Source organism: Hyaena hyaena, unplaced genomic scaffold, assembly GCF_003009895.1.
Source record: "Hyaena hyaena isolate Hyena2069 unplaced genomic scaffold, ASM300989v1 scaffold_476, whole genome shotgun sequence".
Lineage (NCBI taxonomy): Eukaryota > Metazoa > Chordata > Mammalia > Carnivora > Hyaenidae > Hyaena > Hyaena hyaena.
Genome location: NW_024081111.1, coordinates 137,792 through 159,341, shown reverse-complemented (window position 1 = coordinate 159,341; position 21,550 = coordinate 137,792). Strand labels below are relative to the sequence as shown.

The 21,550-nt window shown below is 36.6% G+C and overlaps 1 protein-coding gene across 4 annotated transcripts in view; it reads right to left on the bottom strand.

The window, feature by feature from the left end:
* Nucleotides 1-21,550, bottom strand: part of TTC29 (tetratricopeptide repeat domain 29) — a 240,545-nt gene that overhangs the window by 98,473 nt on the left and 120,522 nt on the right. For all 4 annotated transcript variants that reach the window (XM_039254293.1, XM_039254292.1, XM_039254295.1 and 1 more), the window contains one exon: nucleotides 10,393-10,484. In XM_039254293.1, coding sequence (XP_039110224.1) covers nucleotides 10,393-10,484 — 92 coding nt within the window. The remainder of the gene's footprint in view (nucleotides 1-10,392; nucleotides 10,485-21,550) is intronic.

Here is a 21,550-nt window from a genome sequence, read left to right as displayed (position 1 = left end):
CTTTGTGTGAACTTTTTTGGTTTCATATTATTTGAATATGTCTAAGATTCCTGGATATAGATGTCTGTTTTTTCCATATTAGGTAAGTTTCCAGCAGTTATTTCTTCAAATGAGTTTGCTCCCACTTTATCTCTCTCTTCACCTGCTGGCACTCTTACATTATAAATATTATTCTGTTTGTTGTTGTCTCCATGGTCTTCTAAGCTATCTTTACTTTTTAAAATTCTTCCTTTTTTTTGCTACTCTATTTGGGTGAATTCTACTGCCCTGTCTTCTAGATCACTGATCTTTTCATCTGCTTCATCTAGTCTGCTGTTGAACCACTCTAGTTTATTTTATATTTCAGTTATTGTATTCTTCGGCTGTGTGACTTCTGTTCTGTATTTTCTTATATTTTCTATTTCTTTGTGAAGTTCTCACTGTGTTCATCCATTCTTCTCCCAAGTTGTTGAGTGCCTAAATTACCAATACTTTTAACTCTTTCAATAAGTAAATTACTTATTTCCATTTTACAGAATTTTTTTCTGAGGTTTTATCTTGCTCATTCATTTGGATCATAGTCCTCTAGAGGTTTTCTCATTTTTCTTGATGTTCTGTGTTTGTTTCTATGTACTAGGTGAAACATTACCACTCTCAGTCTTGAAGGACTGGCCTTGTATAGGTAATGAACATTTTTGGTCAATGTTGTCCTAGCTGAGAGACATCTCAGGCAGCACTTGGTTTCAGGCTGATTGGAAGCAAGACTCTCAGGCAGCAGCTTTAAAGTACTCAACTATATATAGTCATGTGGGGTTATAATTGTAAACTCTGCTGGCCTTCAGACCAGGTGACTTGGAGGTGTTCCCTGGTGACAGTTGCAAAAATTGGGGCTTCGGGTAAGTGTATAAACTCCTTTCTGTAAGACACCAGTGCATTGTACCAAGGCAGAAAGGATGGAATAAACAAAAATGTCTCCCCAAGGTCTACATTCCCTGAGAGCACCTCTGTGGCCTCTAGGTATGTGGCAAACTTGAAATCTGCCCCTCAGGCTCACTTTCCAGGACAAGTAAGTACACCTCTTTCTCAGAAAGACTGGGAATATGTTTCAATCTCCTGTCTTGGTAGTGCTGTGGATACTAGCCTGCCAAGAACTGTCTCTCTGTTACAGTCCCATGTGTTCCAGAAATGCAGATCTCTCTCCTCTGGCTATCAGAGCCAGATGACTGGAGCATCTCCGGTGTATACTGAATATGCCTAACAGTTTTAGCAAAACAGCAGGAGAACACAGGGCCAGGGTACACTTTCTGGAGCTATCAAGGTAGAGAGGGAGAGAGTGAAAAAGTGGCACCTGTCAGTGCGTCTGTCCCTGGAGAGAGTCCCATAGGCTCCACCCCTCTAGCATATGCTTTAAGATCAGCAAACTTCACATACAGACTATATACTTTTAAGACTGCTACCTTTGTGATGGTCCCTGAGGTAAGTAGGTCTGCATTCAGGCTCTTTAAGAGAAGTACTCTAGTTCCCTATAGCACTTTGGGTTTCTTGGATGTGAGCCTCATTGGTTTTAAAAGCCAGACATTTTTGGGATTTGTCTCTTCATTGCAGGTTTCAGGGAGTAGGGTGTCTAATGTGGGGCATGAACCCCTCATCCTTCAGGGAGAAGTTACAGATTTGTGAGATTACTCTTGATTGTGGGTCACCATGCTGTAGTGGGGTTTTGGTGTGAATGCTTCTCAGCCTCTCCCACCCATCTAGATGTCACTCTTTTGCCATTTGTTGTAAAGGAGCTATTCAGCTAGTTTTCATGTCTTTTTTTCAGAGGGAATTATTCCATATATAGCTATAGACTCAGTGTGTCTATGGGAGGTGAGTTCAGGATCTTCATATGCCACTATCTTGGACATCCTTTCTCAAGCTGCCTTCAAACAGTGACTGAAATTAAATATTTAGTCTACATGCTATCTTTCTATGATCTGTATGGAAATAAACACAGCAGCTCCAAGGAACAACTGCATCATTATCTCATAGTCTTTGATCTATACTAAATATTTAATAAAACTAGTCTTCAAATGTCAAAAAAGAGGGGTGAGTTGTATGGTATATGAGTTATATCTCAATAAAGCTGTTATTTTTTTAATAAAACCCTTAAAAAGTTTATAAAGGTAAGTGGTAGTTTGTTCTTGTAAGTGCCCCTTAGCTGTGAAATCTTGGGTGTCATTAAAGTGATCTATATATGTGTTACTTATATACTGGCAAAATGTTTAAAATGACATACAGTTACTAACAGAGTGCTTAGCATATACTAAGCCTTCATATATTTTAAAATAAAAGAATGGTTGAAAATTTGAGAAGGGAAACACCTGTGCAGTACTTCTAAAAATTAAGCCTCCAGGTAACTTGTGAGAACATCAGTTATTGGATGTTTGAAGTCTATGACTGTTAACTCCTGTCTCCTGGATATTTTCATAATATCAAGAACATCTTTTTATTTCAGTAATTTTGTTGAGAGACTATCAAATGCCCTAGAATGTGCTAGTTTCTGGGAAATATGTTTCCTGACAAACTGTCAATTTGAGGAGATAAATATAAACATCTGTACATAGAATTAACTGTGATAGGTACTATGAACTGTCTATAGTGCTTTGAAAACCTAAAGCACATTTATTTGAATATCTTTATAAGAGAAAGTCTAGTGTTTTGGGGGTAAATTTAGTCTTAAAAGGGAGCAAAACAGATTTGGAGCCGAATCCAGTGAATCCAGTGGAGATTTCAAAGTATCTACATATATTTGAAAAAAAGTAGTATGTATTATGGGAAACATCTTTGAATTTTGAACTGCATAAAATGCTTAGGGTACTTATAGATTCACAGGTCCTTTGCTCTACTCCCATCTTTCTTCTCCTTCAACCTTACACAGATCTTCAGCACAACTTGGGAGTTGCTGCTGTTAATTGTCTCATATTTTCCTAAATGTTTCTTCCTCGCTTGCATCTAGAACTCTTGACCAATCTCTATTCTCTCACTTTCCCTGTATCTCTCATTTTCACAGGTAGTTCACTGACATTGAGATCATTGACTATCCAAAGTTGGCTATTTCCAGAGTTCTGCCCCACACATTCATTTCCCCTCCATTAAAATCTTACTATGGGCAATTTCATTTCCCATAGTATGCCATGCCTTAACCCCTATATGCATATGTCTGGCAAATTATATTTCTAGTCCTGATTTTTCCCTCTGTGCATCACATCCATATTTCCAGCTGTCGAAGACATACCAAACATGCAAAGGAAGATAATTTCCTCCAAGTGATGTCATCTAATCATAAGACTGATGGCAGTTTTGTTAAAACTCTTGCATAGTCCAGTGGTATAAAGCATTCATAAGAAATTTAATGAGTTTTGTTTCAAAAATCAGATTACCCATGGAGATTATTCACTGTGTTTTCTAAATGTGACTCTAAATCCTTTTGGCTGTTTCCAGAGATCAAACCTACCATTCAAACAATGTGCTGTTATTTTGATGCTATTTTGAATATATATATATATATATATATATATATATATATATGTATACATCACATATGTATACACACACACACACATGTACATACACACACACACCATGCCACAAACTCACAAAGCATTTCAAAAGAGAATAATTTATACAGGTAGTGTCAGGATTAGAGGTATCAACTTGCATAACTTCCCAAGATTTGATGAAGATAACATTTATATTCATAGATAAGCTGTGGAGTATTTCCAAAAATAAGTTGTACTGCTTTAAAGTCACAGTGTGTTATGGTAGAAAGATCTAGGCTTGAAACCTAGATTGGCCTCTTAGATGAGTAACTTTGATCACATCTGCATTGTTTCTCAGCTTCAGTTTCCTCATTTTTAAAATGGCCATATCTTGTTGTGGATGAAAAATTACATATATGTATAGACTGAAACATGGTAGTGATTCAATAAATGACAGCTGGTATTATCATTACCTCTCAGTTAAATAGAAGGCTATCATATCCACAGCTCTCTACCTGATATTATCTACCACCAACTGAAAAGAAAAGTCAAATAGCTAAGCATTACTTTTTGAAAATCTTCCATCATGCAATGAATTAAATGCCACAATGTGAATGTACACTCTGCAAGACAGCACATAAGGTTCTGGTGTCTGGCTTTTAGGGGGCAGGGTCAAAGAATTTACACTTTTTTGTTTACTTGAATGCCAGGTACTATCAGGCATTCTTTTTTCTCTTTCTTATTGGTAAAAGAATGCTCTACCTATGAGAAATAGAATAGAATTTCACATTCTTAAAGTTGTGGATATTGCTGTTTATGATTCTGTTCTCATTTTTTTCATAACAAAATCATGAATAATTTTCTTCCACATTTAGGCATAGCTCAATTCTCCAGAAAAATTACATATTGTTTGAGGAATATTTCAAATGCAGATGGAGTAAAGCACTATGTGAGGTGTGTTTACTAATTTAAATATTTGTTTTGTGGAACAACTAAAATGGTGTTGAGAGAGCTGGAGAGTATAAAATTATTAATAAATAAAATAGTACATTATTTAGAATTTTGAGAAAAACCTGTGGATTTCTAGGACTAAAAATGTTTTATCAAATTGGTGTGAACTCTCCAAGCTCTTTCTTGAGCTGCAATATTCAACAACAAACTATCGATGAAATGAGAAAAAACACAGAGACTTCTTTGCATATCACTTTAAAACCTCAGGGAAAAATTATTTTTATTTACTTAAAATGGACTCACTGGAGGTTATTTATGTTCATGTTCCTAAAAGCTGATGTATTTTTGATGGAAGTACATTTTGGATTAAGTTTGGCCTGCTGAGGATTGTTAAATCAACATACACAAACGAAAAACCAAATTCGGTGAGCAAGAAATACAAAATAGTATACACAGAAATATTGCTGGGTGAGTGAGTCCAGTTGTTTCTCTCCCAAAGGAGCAACCGACTTCCCAAACATCTGAAATTATCTGGAACTTGCTCTGAACAAATAATGCTAGAGAAAAAGTCTTTCTATCATAAATTGTATGCTCCACTCAATGAATGCACAGTGTTAAAGCCAGCAAAATTATTACTCAAGCATCTGAAATTTGAACATTATGTATTGCTTACAGGGTTTCCAAATTTCAAAGTTAGCAATAGGTTTAGAAGCCAGTCTTTCTTTGGAAAGGAAAGAATAAAAGATTTTCTTATAGAAAAGCTACAGATTATTTATATAAGTTAAAGGACAAGGTTAAAATGTTAGACAAATATTAATTCCAGTTTTCTATGTGCAGTGCACAGGTGCAACTTGAAGAGCATATTATATGGTATAATCATTAAATTCATTCAACCAGACCTTAGAGAGTTAAAAACATATATTCTGAGGAACAGGACTGCTCGGTCCAAAGGATGAGAATGAAGCAGTGCAGAATATTTGTGTATCAAGGTGATTCCAGTTTCCAACTGGGAAAATAGGACTGTTAACACCCACATCCCCTGACAACTGTCCAATTATGTATATCACACTTGGCCTACTGTTTGCAGTAGAAGTAATCAATAAAGGATGTGGTTGAGTGAACATAGATTTTGGTTGAACCAATGCATGAAAACTTAATCATTTACTCAGAGAGAAGAAATCAAATAGAGCAGAGATGAAACAGCCACTAAGGGGTTTGTTGATTGTGCCACCAAGTTTGTGGGCCACAGATGAAAGTAATAAGGCAAATGGAATCAGTGACAGGAGAAAATGTAAAAAGCTATTCTTAATTTCATGAATTAATAGAAATGTTTTGATGTATTTTTGGGGGGTCATTTTTAGGAAATTTCACATCAAAGCCTGGATGTTCCATTTTAAAGAATATATGAAAATTACTAGGGCATGTCATTTCTCTCAAGCAAAAGAAATTAATTTCCAGCTATACCAGAAAGGTAATTTTCACACTTGAAACTTTGTACTGATTGATTGAAAGATCTCCACTGTGGAAAGTTTTCTAGGAAATGATTTAACCTGAGTTTGCAAGAAAATTTACAATGAGTATGGAATAAACCCAGAGGTAGGCTAGTTGTGACCAATGTGTCTTGAATAATTCTCATCTTTGTGATTTTCTTCCCCTTAGATTCTTTTCAAAAGTCATCCTGATTATTTGGAGAGTTGTGGCATTTCAGTAAAATGAGTTATTTCAGTAAATGAGGTCAAAAAAACTGCTGTAAAGAAAATTGAGGAATTTTGCTCTCTGTATTTACTCAAACTGTCTGTCTGTGTAATAATAATATTTACTTGGTAACATCTCAACTCACTCTGTTTTATGCACCATAATTCTGGCTTTTATAGCTGTGTCATAGGCAATTGTTATTCTTTTAGAATATCAGCCCTCCACCCCCTTTTCCAAGTGTTGGAGAGGAAGACATGGTAATGCTTATTTTCTGTTACACCCTTTAACCCCTTGTGCAATTAATACTATTCAGAACAACAGCAAAAATAACACACCCTCTTCACTATTAAAACCTTCATCAATAACTCTAATGGCATGGCTGGGTCTAGTATTACCAAATGGACAACTCTGTATTACCAAGTCCGTAGTCTTGAGAGAATGTGGTGTGTTTTTCAATTGAACGCTCAGTATAAATTCTTATAAGCATTTTAGAAGCTTCTAGCCTTAAAGATTATTCACCTTTCATGCACACTCAGCTGATAGCTTTAGACACACACTTATGATAGTCATGGCTATCCTCTTCCATTTCTTTTAAAGAGATAAAATATATTTATAGAGATAGGGCTACCATTAGTGAAACTTGTGCAATTGCACAGGTTAGGAAAAAGATATTTAGAGAAAATGCAAAGCTTCATATGCAGCCTGCTTTATTTTTCTGCCGTCACTGCCATAATTTCTTCTATTTTGGTTGTTCTACATTTCTTGCATGTTGCTGCAAATCTGAAGGCAGTTTGGGACTATGAAAGAGATAGATGTGTGTGTGAGTGTGAGTGTGTGTGTGTGTGTGTGTGTGTGTGTGTGTGTGTCAGTGTATCAAAGAACACTGAGCTCTTAAAGGGAAAATTTTTTAAAATAACCACAAAATCTATATGAATGCATTTTTAGTAATCAGTGGACTTGATTTAATAAGGCTTCTTAGATATCTAAGATATGTTGTCTACCTGAAAGGACTTTTGTTTTTGAAAAATCTCTTTCTTGAATTATTTTACATAAGTGGTAAAAGAATATGCTGAGGCTTACACTCCCCTGAGTGCTACTCCTTAACTACCAGTAATGCTGCAAAATGGCAGATGTGGATTGGAAGGCTTGCAGCATCCCTGGGGTACTTCTACCTTACAGTCCCATAAGAAGCATCTCCTGTACTCTTTTGTGTATTGTACAACATCAGAATACTAAAAACCCATGTCTACCATACAAATCATTGACATCTTCATTGTTACTTAGTAGTAGACAGGAATTTTTGTGAGTTGAATTTGTTTCATTTGGTACAAAAGTGAGGTGGGGATCAATCTTCCTGCCTATTACATGTTTGCCCTGAGGCAGGTTCCTAGACTGTTAAGACTGTAGAAATAGAATTGTCCCCATTCCTTCCAAAGACACACGCTACTTTACGGTATATCAAAATAGCTCTATACTGTTCCCCATCTGAACTCCAAAAAACACTTAAGCAGTCAAATTAAAACTAAATTGTCTGTCTGTTGTTGTTGCCAATATTTACCAGATAATTGTTCACCTCTCCCCTTAGCTTTTACTGTATGGACCAGGAATTCAAATCCTTGACCAGAGACTAAAATATTCCAAGCAAGATGCCTGTTTTTTACAGGTAAGAATTATTTTGGGGCACCTGGGTGGCTTAGCCGGTTAAGCATCTGACTTCAGCTCAGGTCATGATCCCACAGTTCGTGGGTTCAAGCCCCACATCGGGCTCTGTGCTGACAGCTAGCTCAGAGCCTGAAGCCTACTTCAGATTCTCTCCCTCTCTCTCTGACCCTCCCCTGCTCACATTCTCAATCTCTCTCAGAAATAAAAACATTTAAAAAAAGAATTATTTTAAGGTAACCTCATTTATCTAGAAGTTTAAAAAATAAGACTATCAGTAACCAAAGGACAACATTTATGACATAGGGAGTGCTCAGTATCTGTTTATAAAATGAAATATTTTTCCCCTGGTGTTTTATCTCTTTAGTTATGTTAGAACATATGTTGTTTTATAAAAATTATTTTATAAACATGTTAAGGGATGAGTTTATTTAACTGTACAGGCTTAGGTCAGGTCTGCTACTACAAAGCAAGACAAAAACTTCCAACCATTTTCTACTGATTCTGGGCAGTGTTAACAGCAGAGTCAGGTAGAGTACAACCTTGGATTGTGAGTAACTCCTTCTGTGAGTGTTCTGCAAGACGAACAAACATTCCTAATAAATTTTAACTTGATCAATGAGTGAGGTCTTGTAATATGAGTAGTTCCTGATGCCGGGTATCACATGATTACAACTGATCCAACTGTTCTTGAAATTTGCTTTGATATACAAGTGTGTTGGATTACAAGTATGTCTCTGGAATGAATTATGCTCACAAACCAAGGTTTTACTGTAATTTTAATAATCAAAATGAACTGCACCAAATGGCACAGAGTTGGTGTGTTACAAATAGACATTAAACCAAAAACTTACGAATGTCTTCTTTGTGTCCAAACACCTACCTCCTTCGAGTTGTTATGTGGAAAGTACAACTTTAAAGGACAGCTGGGTTGGTGTTCCATGGGCTAGTTACCGATCTCTACTTGGAAGAACCACAATATTCATGGGTTGCTTGCTTTATTCATGGCTGGCCCTGCCTTCCTGGAGTAAATATCTTTATTTTCCTTATAAATATGTCTGTGTCCCTAACCATGTATTCAGTCATGGCTGTATGCCTTTTCTTTGGTATTTTGTAGGGTACATTTCATTTCATTGACATTGGTATTTTAATATTTAATTATTTATTTAATAATTAATGATTCTTATACTAGCAATGGTAATTATATAATGAGGATGTACTTTCAGTTCCCTGGGCGTTTAATCTTTTAAATGCCTTTTTAAAAAAATGTTTACTTTTAGAGAGAGAGACAGAGACAGAGACAGAGACAGAGAATGCATGTGTAAGCAGAGGAGGGGAAGAGAGAGGGAGAGGGAATCTTAAGCAGGCTGTCAGTGAAGAGCCCACATGGGGCTTGATCCTGCGAACTGTGAGATCATGACCTGAGCCAAAATCAAGAGTTGGATGCTTAACCAACTGAGCCACCAGAGCATCCCTTAAATACCTCTTAAATAACAATTTTATCTTTTTAAAACACTACCTTGTATGTGTTTGCAGCTGAAATATAGAAATTAGAACTTGACACAATCTATATCTCCTTTCTCTTCTTTGTCTTACTACAACTACTAACTACTATTACTACTACTACTACCATTATTAAAAAGCCAGATCTTGGGTATAATATAAGATACCCAAAACCACAGTCTTAATTTGGATAACTTTTCTTATTTTATCTTGACTCAAACATAACATTATGACACAATGAAATAATTAAATGGAGTGTACACAACAATCACAATAAAATGAGTGAAGGGCTAAAAAAAATTAAAAAAATAAGAAAAAGGGGGCACCTGGGTGGCTTAGTCTGTTAAGCGTCCGACTTTCGCTTAGGTCATGATCTCGCGGTTCGTGGGGCTCTGTGCTGACTGCCAGCTCAGAGCCTGGAGCCTATTTCAGAGTCTGTATCTCCCTCTCTCTCTGACCCTCCCCTGCTCACGCTGTCTCTCTCTCCTAGAAATAAATAAAAATATTTTTTAAAAAAAATGAGTGAAGGGCAAATCATACGTTTTCCATGGAAAAATTTGTATCAGAAGTCATTCAGGTATACTTTTATTACATTTTCTGTTTTAAATGAGATTTTGGGAATATTGTTTTTGCATTCAGTTGTTTACCCAGATATGTGTGCTCAAAGACAGATGTCTTAAAGGAAAAAGCAAGACTGAAACACAAATGAAAACTTTCCTCAAAGAAGAGATCTCAAAAGGTTATGACGAGTCACAGTTACTGAAGCGTACTATATATTTCTGTGCTCTCTGCTTTTTTAACCTGTGAGATGTGACCTGATTTTCCCCTCTCATTCAAGGTCATCACTAAACTTACAGAAAATCAAAAATAAAATAGTACAAAGGAGGAATAGACAAAGGAGAGTTTAGGTGCATATTTTAAGATACCACATTGGCTTAAAATAACTTACAATGAAAGGGTCACTTAAGAAGGGCACTGCTTAAAATTTAAGCAGGCAGTAATGGAAAGCGACAGACCTCAAACAATTTAAGTCTTTCACAGCTGAGTGAATTCACAGTGACAGCAAGACAAGGATGTGCTAACTTACCACTGCAGGACCTTGGCTATTGCTTCATAGGCTCTCCCCAGGCTGAGATCATCTTCCAGGTCTGTGGAGATTTTACTGTAAGTGTTAAGGACCTATCAGGAAAAGAAATATGTATTAAATATACAGCATGGCCAGATTCACTGATGTTTTCATTTCATAACAGAAAATATCAAAATTAATAGTTGTTTTTAATGTCTCTATAAAATATTTTTTTGTTTATTAAAAATTCATGTTGGCTTGGTTTATTTTTATCTATAGCATAACTTGTTTCATAGCAAACTCTTTAAGGCATGACAGTGAGGTCTTACTTTTGTTAAAATAATTCTTTTCCTGCACAATCCAAAATTTTCCAATTTATATAGCTTAGGTGTGAATAAATAATTGAATGGTTTACAACATCATTTTAAACATATGGTACTATTATCTAAGGTAATGTAAGGCAGATTACAATATTCTACTGTGGTAGCTTAACTATTACTTTTCTTTCTATAAATATCAGTTTTGTAAAGCATGAATTTAGGTGCTAGGCAATTTCTAAATCTATCATTTTATTAGATGTGCATCTCACAGTTTGAACATGTATTCAGTATACACTAAAAATATTTCTTAAAAATGTACTTCATTATCAACAATCTCTTCAATAATCAAAAGATTATGGCTGCCATAGACAAGCATGTGATCTTAATTTAATTTAATACTGACATCATCTTTATGGTATAATTTTCTTTTTATTCTTTTTCTCTCAATGGCCAGAAGGAGGAAAATCTGTAAAACAAAATTCCGATTCTTTCTTTTTTCCTTCATTGTTACTTGACCTAACCTATTACACACATGAGGACACAGGAAATCTCTAAAGACCTCTATGGAAATCCTTTTTGCACATTTTCTAAGATGGAATTAGTGAAAGTCATTTGACAGCATTTGGAGAGAGAGTCAGGGTGAGGGAGGACATAAATACGCACTGTACGCTACTGCGTAAATTAGGCAGCTTTGAAGATTTAAGTATTAGAGGCAGCATTGATATTTGACTTTACTTTCTTAAAGTTAACATTTGGGAAATAATTTCAATGAGGTCATTATGATACCTCATAACATTTGCTTGTTTGTGTGTGTATGTGTGGTTTATAAGTGATTGCTTGATATAACACTGACATTAAAACTTACTGATACATATTGACCCAGTGTTTTAAACATGCAAAGTTAAAAATTTTAATTCTTATTTTTAATCTTCTTAATATGCCTTGTATAATCCAAGAGTATTCTTTTCACTTTGTCTTGCATACCTGACAACAGCTACATTAAATCTGATATGATTTGACATAGACTTTTCTGAGTTAAGGGGCAGAACTCATGAATTTTGTAAATCTATAAGACACCTTATTGAATCCAAATACCAAAATATTTAGGAAGAGGCCTTCTAGTGTCTTTTTGGTCAATATATTTTTATATGACATTCTAGAACTTTATGATTGAATATTATTATATTTCTTGCCAAAAACAATCTGCTTATTAAACAAATATTGTTACTGTGTACCAGCCGCTATGTTAGACCCTAGGAAATCTTGTTAGAAGGGAACATGCTTGCAGCCCTGAAGGCGTTTATAGTCTTGTGGTACAGAAGTTTGGGTTGATGTGCTGTGTAAATTAGCAATGACTGAAGGCAGGCTTACACCACACTTCTACTACACACTCTCCCATGCCTTTGGTCACCTGAAGAAGTACAGTAAGTCCACAGGCACCTATTACCTTGGGGGTGTGACTCTTTACCCCCTAGACAGGAGGGTAAGTGTTCAAGAAATGATAGGTAAATATTTCAGTGCTGACGACATTTTAATTTGCGTTTGAGAGAGTTCATATATTAGCTTAAACACTTTACCTAAAAACAAGAAATACATAGGCAGTAGGAAGCATATAGTTCATTATTGGCCCAGTAGGGAAACAATGAGTGACACGAAGTCCAAACTGAAGACCTAGAAAGTGCCTTGGAGGAACCCATCTAAATCAGGCAGGACCTCTGCTCCTCAGGGGTGTGTACTCTAGGGGGAGACAGTCAATACAAACAGGTGGATCTCAAGAACACAAGGCAAAACTCAGCACATTGGGGAATCATACAGTTCAGTCTAAGGGGTGTAGGAGGGACGTTGTTAACATAAAGAGGAAAAACTCATAAAAGTGGGAAAATAACATGAAATTAAATATTGTGTAGAAAATAAAGGTGTTTTATATTGATCTTCTGGTAAGCTACTTTACCTGCTTTTTAATTAAAGTAGGCAAGGTATAATTTACAAATGGATAAACATTAATCAATTTGAATTATTAGGCAAATAGTGGAGTCTTTTACAAAGAATACTTCAAAACTTCAAGTGAGAAAATACACTGTGCAAATCTGAGGGATCAACTGTACTTGATTGAATATCCCTTTGGCATGCAATATGCTGGAAACAAATCCAGGTTAAATTCTATCATCACAAGTTGAAGATAAGAGGAGAGAATGAAGACTCTCAGATGCAAACTCTTTTGAGGAACTGAAAATTCATTATGTATCTTTAAAAAAAATTTTTTTAATGTTTATTTCTGAGGGAGAGAGACAGAGTGCAAGCAGGGGAGGAGCAGAGAGAAAGAGAGAGAGAGAGGAGACACAGAATCCGAAGCAGTTTCCAGCTCTGAGCCATCAGCACAGAGCCCAACGCGGGGCTCAAACCCACGAACCGTGAGATCACGACCTGAGCTGAAGTCAGACGCTTAACCAATTGAGTTACCCAAGTGTCCAAATTATGTATCTTTAACCTTTATTTACTATGAACTTAATAAACCTTTATCAAAAGACAAAGGAAACCTGATTAATCACATTACTAGGTAAATTTCAATGAACACCAAACTGTGCATGATTACAAAGTTATCAAAGTTGGAAAATCAGTTCAAACACCTCATAAAATTTGAGCACTACATAGCTACCTAAAAAGCTCCAATAACTTGAGTTCATAATGGAGATGAAGCTTTGGAAACTATTTCACTTGAAGTTTTAAAGGCAATGGGCCTCATCTTCCCACTAGAATAAAACTGATTTACTTTAAAAAGCATTTTCAGATAAAATCCAAGTTCTTAAAATGAGATTATTTCTATTGGTCACTTAAAAACAAAACTGGTAGAATACTTAGCATAAAAAATGAGAATGTGCAAAAGAATCAGGTTGGCAATATGCTACAAATTCTTTGAAGAATTGTTTGCTGTAAGATAAAATTTTAAGGGTCATTAATTTCTCTTGCTGCAATACCCTTTGAGAGAACATGGGATTTAAGTCAAGATTGTCACCTGTCAACAAAGTGAGTGGGAGAGAGTAAGAGAGAGGAGAAAAGGAGGGAGGTGAGCTCCCTGAGCTTTGGTACTATTAAGGGCAGATATATAAGAAGTCATTATTAGGTCTATTAATATCAAACACCCAATTGTTCTATATAATCTTTAAATGTTTAGGGTTTCCAGTTATGAGGGTGCCTTGGAACAAAAGAAAATGATCTATTTTATACTGACCCCCATTTCTTGTCTTCTTCTATTTTCTCATTCCACATCCCCTTGCAATTCCTCTTTGACAATCCCCTTATCTCAGACAACATTAAAACAGAAAGAACTTTCAGCAATAATGGCCCTTATATTTGTTTTCACAGCCAAAGCCTGCTTTAAACTGCTAAGGTGACTAACACTCCTGGCCTAACTCTCCCAAATTAGATGGAATCCTCTCCCTGCCCCTCGGCCCAGCCAGCTGTTATAAGAAAACACTGCTCAAGTTAGTTTTAAAACCTTATATATTTTGAGATAGTTGTAGATTCACATGCAATTGTAGAGCACTCTCATATACCCTTCATGTGGCTTTCCCCAATGGCAACATCTTGCATAACTACTGTACAGTTTCACAACCAGGAAACTGATATTGATTAAATTGACCCATCTTATTCAGATTTCACAAGTTCTACTTGCACTCCTGTGTGTGTGTGTGTGTGTGTGTGCGCGCGCGCACCCGCATGTGGGTGTTAATTTTAGGCTATTTTATCGTATGCATCTATCCATGTAATAACCACCACCATAGTTAAGATATAGAAAAGTTCTGTCACTCGAATGATCCCTCATGTTACCCTTTCATTTTTAGTATGTTTACTGCTTGGAGGAGAAAGAAGAGAGGTGGGAATTTTTTGTTTCTTTTTTCATTGAGTAAAAGAAAGGTCTGCCTTAGGAAAAATTCTGAAATAACTTGGCAGCTGATCTGTTCCCTTTTGGCACATCTCCCTAACCCCGTATGTATTTCACCAGGGACATTTCCTCAACTAAGTGACACAAGGACAGTAGTTGAATAAACTAGTTCATACTTAGGTGTGAATGACTCTGTCAGAAGAAGTTGTAGTTTTGTTTTGCTTTGTTTTTAAATTTTAATGTTTATTTATTTTAAAGCGAGGTAGCAGAGGGGCAGAAAGAAAGGGGGGGAGGGGAAAGAGAAAGAGGAGGGGAGGGGCAGAGAGAGATGGAGACAGAATCTGAAGCAGGCTCCAGGCGGTGAGCTGGCAGCACAGAGCCCAGTGAAGGGCTCAAACTCACACTGCAATATCATGACCTGAGCCAGTCGGATGCTGAACCAATTGAGCCACCTATGTGCCCCAAAGTTATAGTTTTAAAAAGAGGATGCTTGCTAGCCAAAAATCACTTCTTCTGAGTAGAGTTTTATGAGGTCTAACGAAGTGAAATGAAACAATTCAGATAGTGTGTGGCAAGATTATTGGGGATAAAGGTTATAAAATGAAAAAGAAAGGTTAGCTCTTTATTGAAATTCAGTCTTATGATATGATTCATTAAGCAGGTACTGATTTTTATAACCTCTTTTTTGGGTCTACTTCTATACCTCAGGTTTTCTAAATTTTTTTTAATGTTTTATTTATTTTTGAGAGAGAGATAGAGATAGAATGAGCAGGGGAGGGTCAGAGGGAGAGGGAGACACAGAATCTGAAGACAGCTTCCAGGCTCTGAGCTAGCTGTCAGCACAGAGCCTGATGCGGAGTTCGAACCCACAAACTGAGATCATGACTTGAGCTGAAGTCGGATGCATAACTGACTGAGACACCCAGGAACCCCACCTCAGGCTTTCTAGAAGCGTCACACACTTCCCCACAGTCTCTTTATCAAAGTAGTATGGAAGAGATGAAAAAAAGATAGAGGGAAATGTGCACCAGCAGATGTGAAAATCAGGTGTTCCTAAGTCACTGATACCTGAAAAGGTAACTCCCTCTCATTATCGCTTTCCTCATAATGCTCATCCTTCATAAAGAAAGTATTATGCGAAGCTCTCTTCTAGTACATTCTATCAGATCATTCAATGTGACTGCAAGATAAAATGATATACATATATTTTATGTACACAGGGTATATTACACGTCTACATATGTAATATAGATATATCCCTGCTCTTAAAGACCTTACTAAGGCAATAAGACTTACAGACATTGATATTATATAGTGCTGTAAGTCTGCATAAAGGGCTAAAAATCTAGTTTGAAGGCATTAATTCATTAAACAAAAACTGAGTGTTTTCTATGGGTCAAGCCTTGTTCTAGGTACAGCAGCAAATAATATAAAATCCTTGCCCCTGTGCAGTCTACACTGTATCTAGGAGATGGGGAGAAAACCTGTAATAAAATAAATAAATGAGTGAATTTTAGTGTAGAAGCAATGAAGAACTGAAAAGGCTCCCGATAGGAAGAGAAATTCAACCTGCATTTTAAGGGAATGATGGGATTGGATCAGTGGGGAGGAGGAGGGCCGCTTGAACAAAGGTTTGGGGAAGGGAATGAGTGATACAATGAGGAAAAAGCTTTACCAGAGTACACAGAAGTAACAATGCCCAATAAAAAGTCTGCTTTAAGGCTCACACATAGAAGGTTTTGTGATAATATGGACTAGTAATCACAGTTTTAACTGATGGCATTAAGTGATAAACTTCCAAGTTGCAATTTTTCTTTTTGATTACAGTGGAGGAATTTGATTGTTGCTTTGAAGGTAGTGGGTTATTCACTTTCATTCTTTATTCTACATGCACATAAATGTAGTCTTTTGCAGGACATTTTTTTATTCATAGTATTTGTCTTTCTGTTTTCTGTTGTGCTGCTCAACCTGTTTGGTTAAAATATGTCACATCCAAGATGGTGCAGTTCCTGCCTTGATTCCTATTATGCAGGTTTTCAAAAATGTTAATGCATAGTTGTTCCTGTGTCTAGGGAAAGGAGAGGAAATACTCTTCTCTTCTCCCTCTGGCATAGCACTGAGCATGCACCACTCAAACTAATACAGATCAGTGACATGAAATTTAAATGGGCCCCCATGCTCCGGTTGGTGACCCTATCTATCATTGTTAACTCTAGGGGAAAAAAAACCACCACATAAAATAAGTTCTAACATCTAGTCCATTTGAGATGAAAATTTTGTAATTTTACAAAAGTTTCAAAGAGCTATAATCCTTTTGCTTCATATTTTTGTATTTTTTTTGTATATAATTTCTTTTTTCACTTACCACCCGCCCCTACACTGCTCTCTTACTTAGTTAATTCAATATTTGAAATCAGTAGGGACTCCTCCTCTGAGGGCATAGACCAGGCTTTGGAGGAGCCTTATGGGATAATTAATCAAATCTCCCTCTGGGTGTTCACATTTTCTTCAAATAACATAGGCTCTCAAGTCACACAGGTCTACTATTGAGCTGAGTGACATGTGTCAAGTCACTTACACTCTCTGAGCCTATTTCCTCAGGTAGAAAATGGAAATGAATAAAGTCTACCTTGAAGGGATGTTATGAAGTTCCAATAAGATGAGGTATTAATACCTCCTAAAGATTTGAATAAAGCAACTGTTTAATTTCCCCAAATACTTATCTTACATAGCTAAAGTGGTTCTCAAACAGGGGTGATTTTGCCCCCTAAGGGATATTTGGCAGTGTCTGGAGATATGTGATGTTGTCATAATTGGGAAGGTTGTTATTGTCATCTAGTGAGAAGAAACCAAGGATGCTGCTAGGTACCCTGCAAATGCACAGGGAAGCCCGCCCCCCATGCCCCATAACAAAGAATGATCCAGCCTAAATGTGAACAGGGATGATGTTAAGATTCCTGATTTAGCCTTCACCTCAACCATTCTCACGATTGGAAACCATCCCCTTGTGAAGCTGGCCACTCTGTCACTGGAGAGTTAAGTGAGGAAACTATTGGTTAAGTTCAGCAAAATCTGTAACTCCTATCTGCTTGTCATGGTTGTGTTTTGTGGGACAATGCAAAAGAAGTCCATCCCTCTTCCACGTGACAGTCCTGAAGATAGCAGTTTGCTCTCTTGAAAGCCTCCAAACATATAGAGTCATCCAGGAGACTCTGAGATGAGTAATAATGTAAACCCAACAGTTTAGCCACATTTGAACGTTTCCTTCTTAGTTTTGTCTGCGTTCTAGAAGAGTTTAAATATACCCATCTAGACCAAAAATGTCAGTGAAACTGCAAAGAGGTATCCATCAGGTATGGTGTAGAGAAGAAGTTATGGTCTGTTACCTAGGGTAATACCTCTTCTCATTGCCCACTATAAAAAGATAGTACAGCTAATATTTTCTTATACATCTCCTACACATACCCAAAATTATGCCATTTCATAACAAAAGTTTGGCTCTGTGCTCAACAGAGTGCATTACTTTGAGGAGAAAAAGGCAATGATACAGGTGTACTCTTGTGCAATAAGAAATATAGAAATAAAAAATCAAGTTTGCCATCTTGAGCTTGAAATCAATGTCAAATCTTATCGGAAATACATTTATTCTGATTTCTGGCAATCTAACCCCCTTTAGCCATTTCACATTTGGTGAGCAGAAAGGATGTTTCTGCCTCATTTACAGTGTCTGAACATGATTCAGACAATCAACTGCAACATTAGTCAAAGAAATCAGTGGCTAATGAATTCTGACAAGCACTGCAGTAACAGGCTGAGGACCAGACTGGACCATAACAACATTCAGAGTACTTTACTGGAGCCAGCAATCAGACGGCAAAAGATGGTAAAAATGGCAGTAGACAGAACTGCTCTCATATCATTTAAAGGCTATTATACATTTTTTTTTGCAAAGTCATAGTATCTGACATCCTTTTCTACAAATATGTTATATTGAATCAACACTGAGGACAAGGACAAGTGAGTAGGCATCTCTGTAAACTATAACACACAAAAGTAGTTAAATATTTTGCATTCTGCTGACACTATATTCGTAAGTTAGGAACAGTCTAGCCTTACTATTTATATTGACCATTTGGAGTATGTACTCTGTCTTCCTGAAATGCACTACTCATCATTAAGAGTAACTGTCACACATTGTTTACATTGCCCAACACATAACATGAAGGCTACATGGTCTAGTGCAGAAAGGACTGAATGTTAAAAGATATGAGTTCTAGTTTCTTTTCTGTTGTTATCTCGGTGTGTTACTTTGGAAAGGTCACTTGGTTACCTTGAGCTTTAGTACTCAAGTTTGGAAGATAATGGGGTGGGACCAAATGATCTATAATTCTCTCTTCCAAAAATATTAGTTAGAGTTCAGAACTCTACATTGATATACTTAGTAATTTAAGAAAGGCTCTGATTGTTTTCAATAATTTATCCTTAGCTTTAAAATCCCTAAGAGGGGCACCTGGGTGGCTCAGTTGGTTACGTGTCCAACTTCAGCTCAGGTCATAATTTCACGGTTTGTGGGCTTGAGCCCCGTGTAGGCTCTGTATTGACAGCTCAGAGTCTGGAGCCTGCTTTGGATTCTGTGTCTCCCTCTCTCTCTACCCCTTCCCCACTCATGCTCTGTCTCTGTCTCAAAAATAAGTAAAACAATAAAGAAAATTTTTAAAAAATTCTTCATAAGTTTATTTAATTTTATTAGTTTAAAAAATTTTTACAAGAAACAAAATGATGATTCCTTTCATTCAATTGAAATGTTATTTTTATGCTTCCCTTTCATTTATACTACATATGCTTTATGAATTGCTTTTTAAAGAATGTCCCTATACTAGAATAGCTGATAGCAAGGAGAGCTGACTCTACAATGTTTTTGGTTCATATTAAATAGTCATTGTTATAAATGTAATAACCAGTGCTCTTCAAAAATAGGAGAGTTTTATTTTACCACCTAAAATTTTTAGGAATTTGATGAAAATTCCAGGTTATCTTTAAATTACGTAAACTAAATTAGAATTCTTTGTTAATCTCTTACATGCTAGGAGTTCACATTGCATTTTCAAAAGCTATAAAAATAGAAATAAATCTCAAGAAATTTCCAAGAATCCTCTTTTACCTAAAACTCTCTCTCTCTAGACGTCCAATATACAGATGACTCTCAACCCCCAAAATAATGAGACAGAATTCCACTTGCAGTTAAAAAGAAAGCTTTTGTGGGGCACATGGTGGCTCAGTTGGTTAAGCATCTGACACTTAGTTTTCGCTCAGGTCATTATTTCACAGTTCATGAGTTCATGCCCTGCAGCGGGCTCCATGCTGACAGTGCAGAACCTCCTTGGAATTCTCTCTCTCTCTCTTTCTCAAAATAAACTTTAAGATAAAATAAAATAATAAAAAAACTCCCTGAATCATAAATTGGAACATATTGTTCAAAACTGCCATTTCTTAAAAAAAAATTTTTAATGTGTATTTTTTTAGAGAGACAGACTGAGACAGAGACAGAGTGTGAGCAGGGGAGAGGCAGAAAGAGAGGGAGACACAGAATCCAAAGCAGGCTCCAGGCTGTCAGAACAGAGCCCGGGCAGGGCTCGAACTCATGAACTGAGAGGTCATGATCTGAGCCGAAGTTGGATGCTTAACCACCTGAGCTATCCAGGTGCCCCAAAACTGCCATTTATAAATCAATCATTATTGCTTTGTACTACTTTAATGAGACATATTTATGAAGAATTTTATTTTATTTTATTTTATTTATTTATTTATTTTAATTTTTTTTAATGTTTTATTTATTTCTAGGAGAGAGAGAGAGAAACAGCGCGAGCAGGGGAGGGTCAGAGAGAGAGGGAGGCACAGACTCTGAAATAGGCTCCAGGCTCCGAGCTGGCAGTCAGCACAGAGCCCGACGCGGGGCCTGAACCCACGAACCGCGAGATCATGACCTAAGCGAAAGTCGGACGCTTAACCGACTAAGCCACCCAGGCGCCCCGAAGAATTTTAATTCTAATTCTCAATTATTTTCTATAGTATGAATCAGAAACCATATAAATATTTGTCCTGTACATCCCAATCATAATGTGAGTTATAGCCCCTTCAACAAAAATTTTTCCTGCCTTAATTTCTTTCTAGGAAAATCCATTGGAAGCTTCGTTTTATATTTTGCCAGAAGGCCCTTGAACAAAGGCAGTCCAGAAATCTATGAGGTGGCCTGACATAAAAAGTTCTACTTGGTGGAAGACTATAGTGCTTAGTTAGCTCCACCTTAGGAAACTCAGACCCATTGAGCAGCTGGTAATGGCAGAAGTGCAGAGATGCTCCAAGATAAATGAACATCAAGAGAGTGATTGAATTATATCAATACAGTGAATCCAACAGACTGCTGCTGCTAAGGGGACAAGAAAACTCAGCCCCTTTGGTTCTGAGTCCTCTGGTTCCCAAGAATCTTTCAATCTGTGAACCCCAACTATCTGTGGATCCCAAGTATTCATGGGATAGGATGCATCTGCCTATCAGGAATCTTTACAATCACTTCCCTTACTTGAGGCAATCTGAATGAATCTCTTCAGAATAAAACTGAGAAATACTGCGAGATAAAAGGGCTCTCTTGAGCTAATGTGAGTGAAGAGCTTCCAGGCCTTCCCTCCTCCATGTTCACCAGAGAAAGACGGTACATGTTGATGCCTTCCGTGGCAATCCACCAGCAAAATGGATTATCTAAAATGATTAGAGTTTTCATTTTCAGAAAAGATTTTGAATGAAAAAAAAATTTTTGTTTTTTTTTTTTTTAAACTAGGAAATTCTCAAACTCCATTTGGTTATGTTTATATGAGGATGAAAAGTGATTGTGACACATGATTCCATTATAACTATGATAACATTACCAGTAATTTCAGTTGTCTGTTATTTATGGAGACTAAAGATGGTGGTGGCAAAC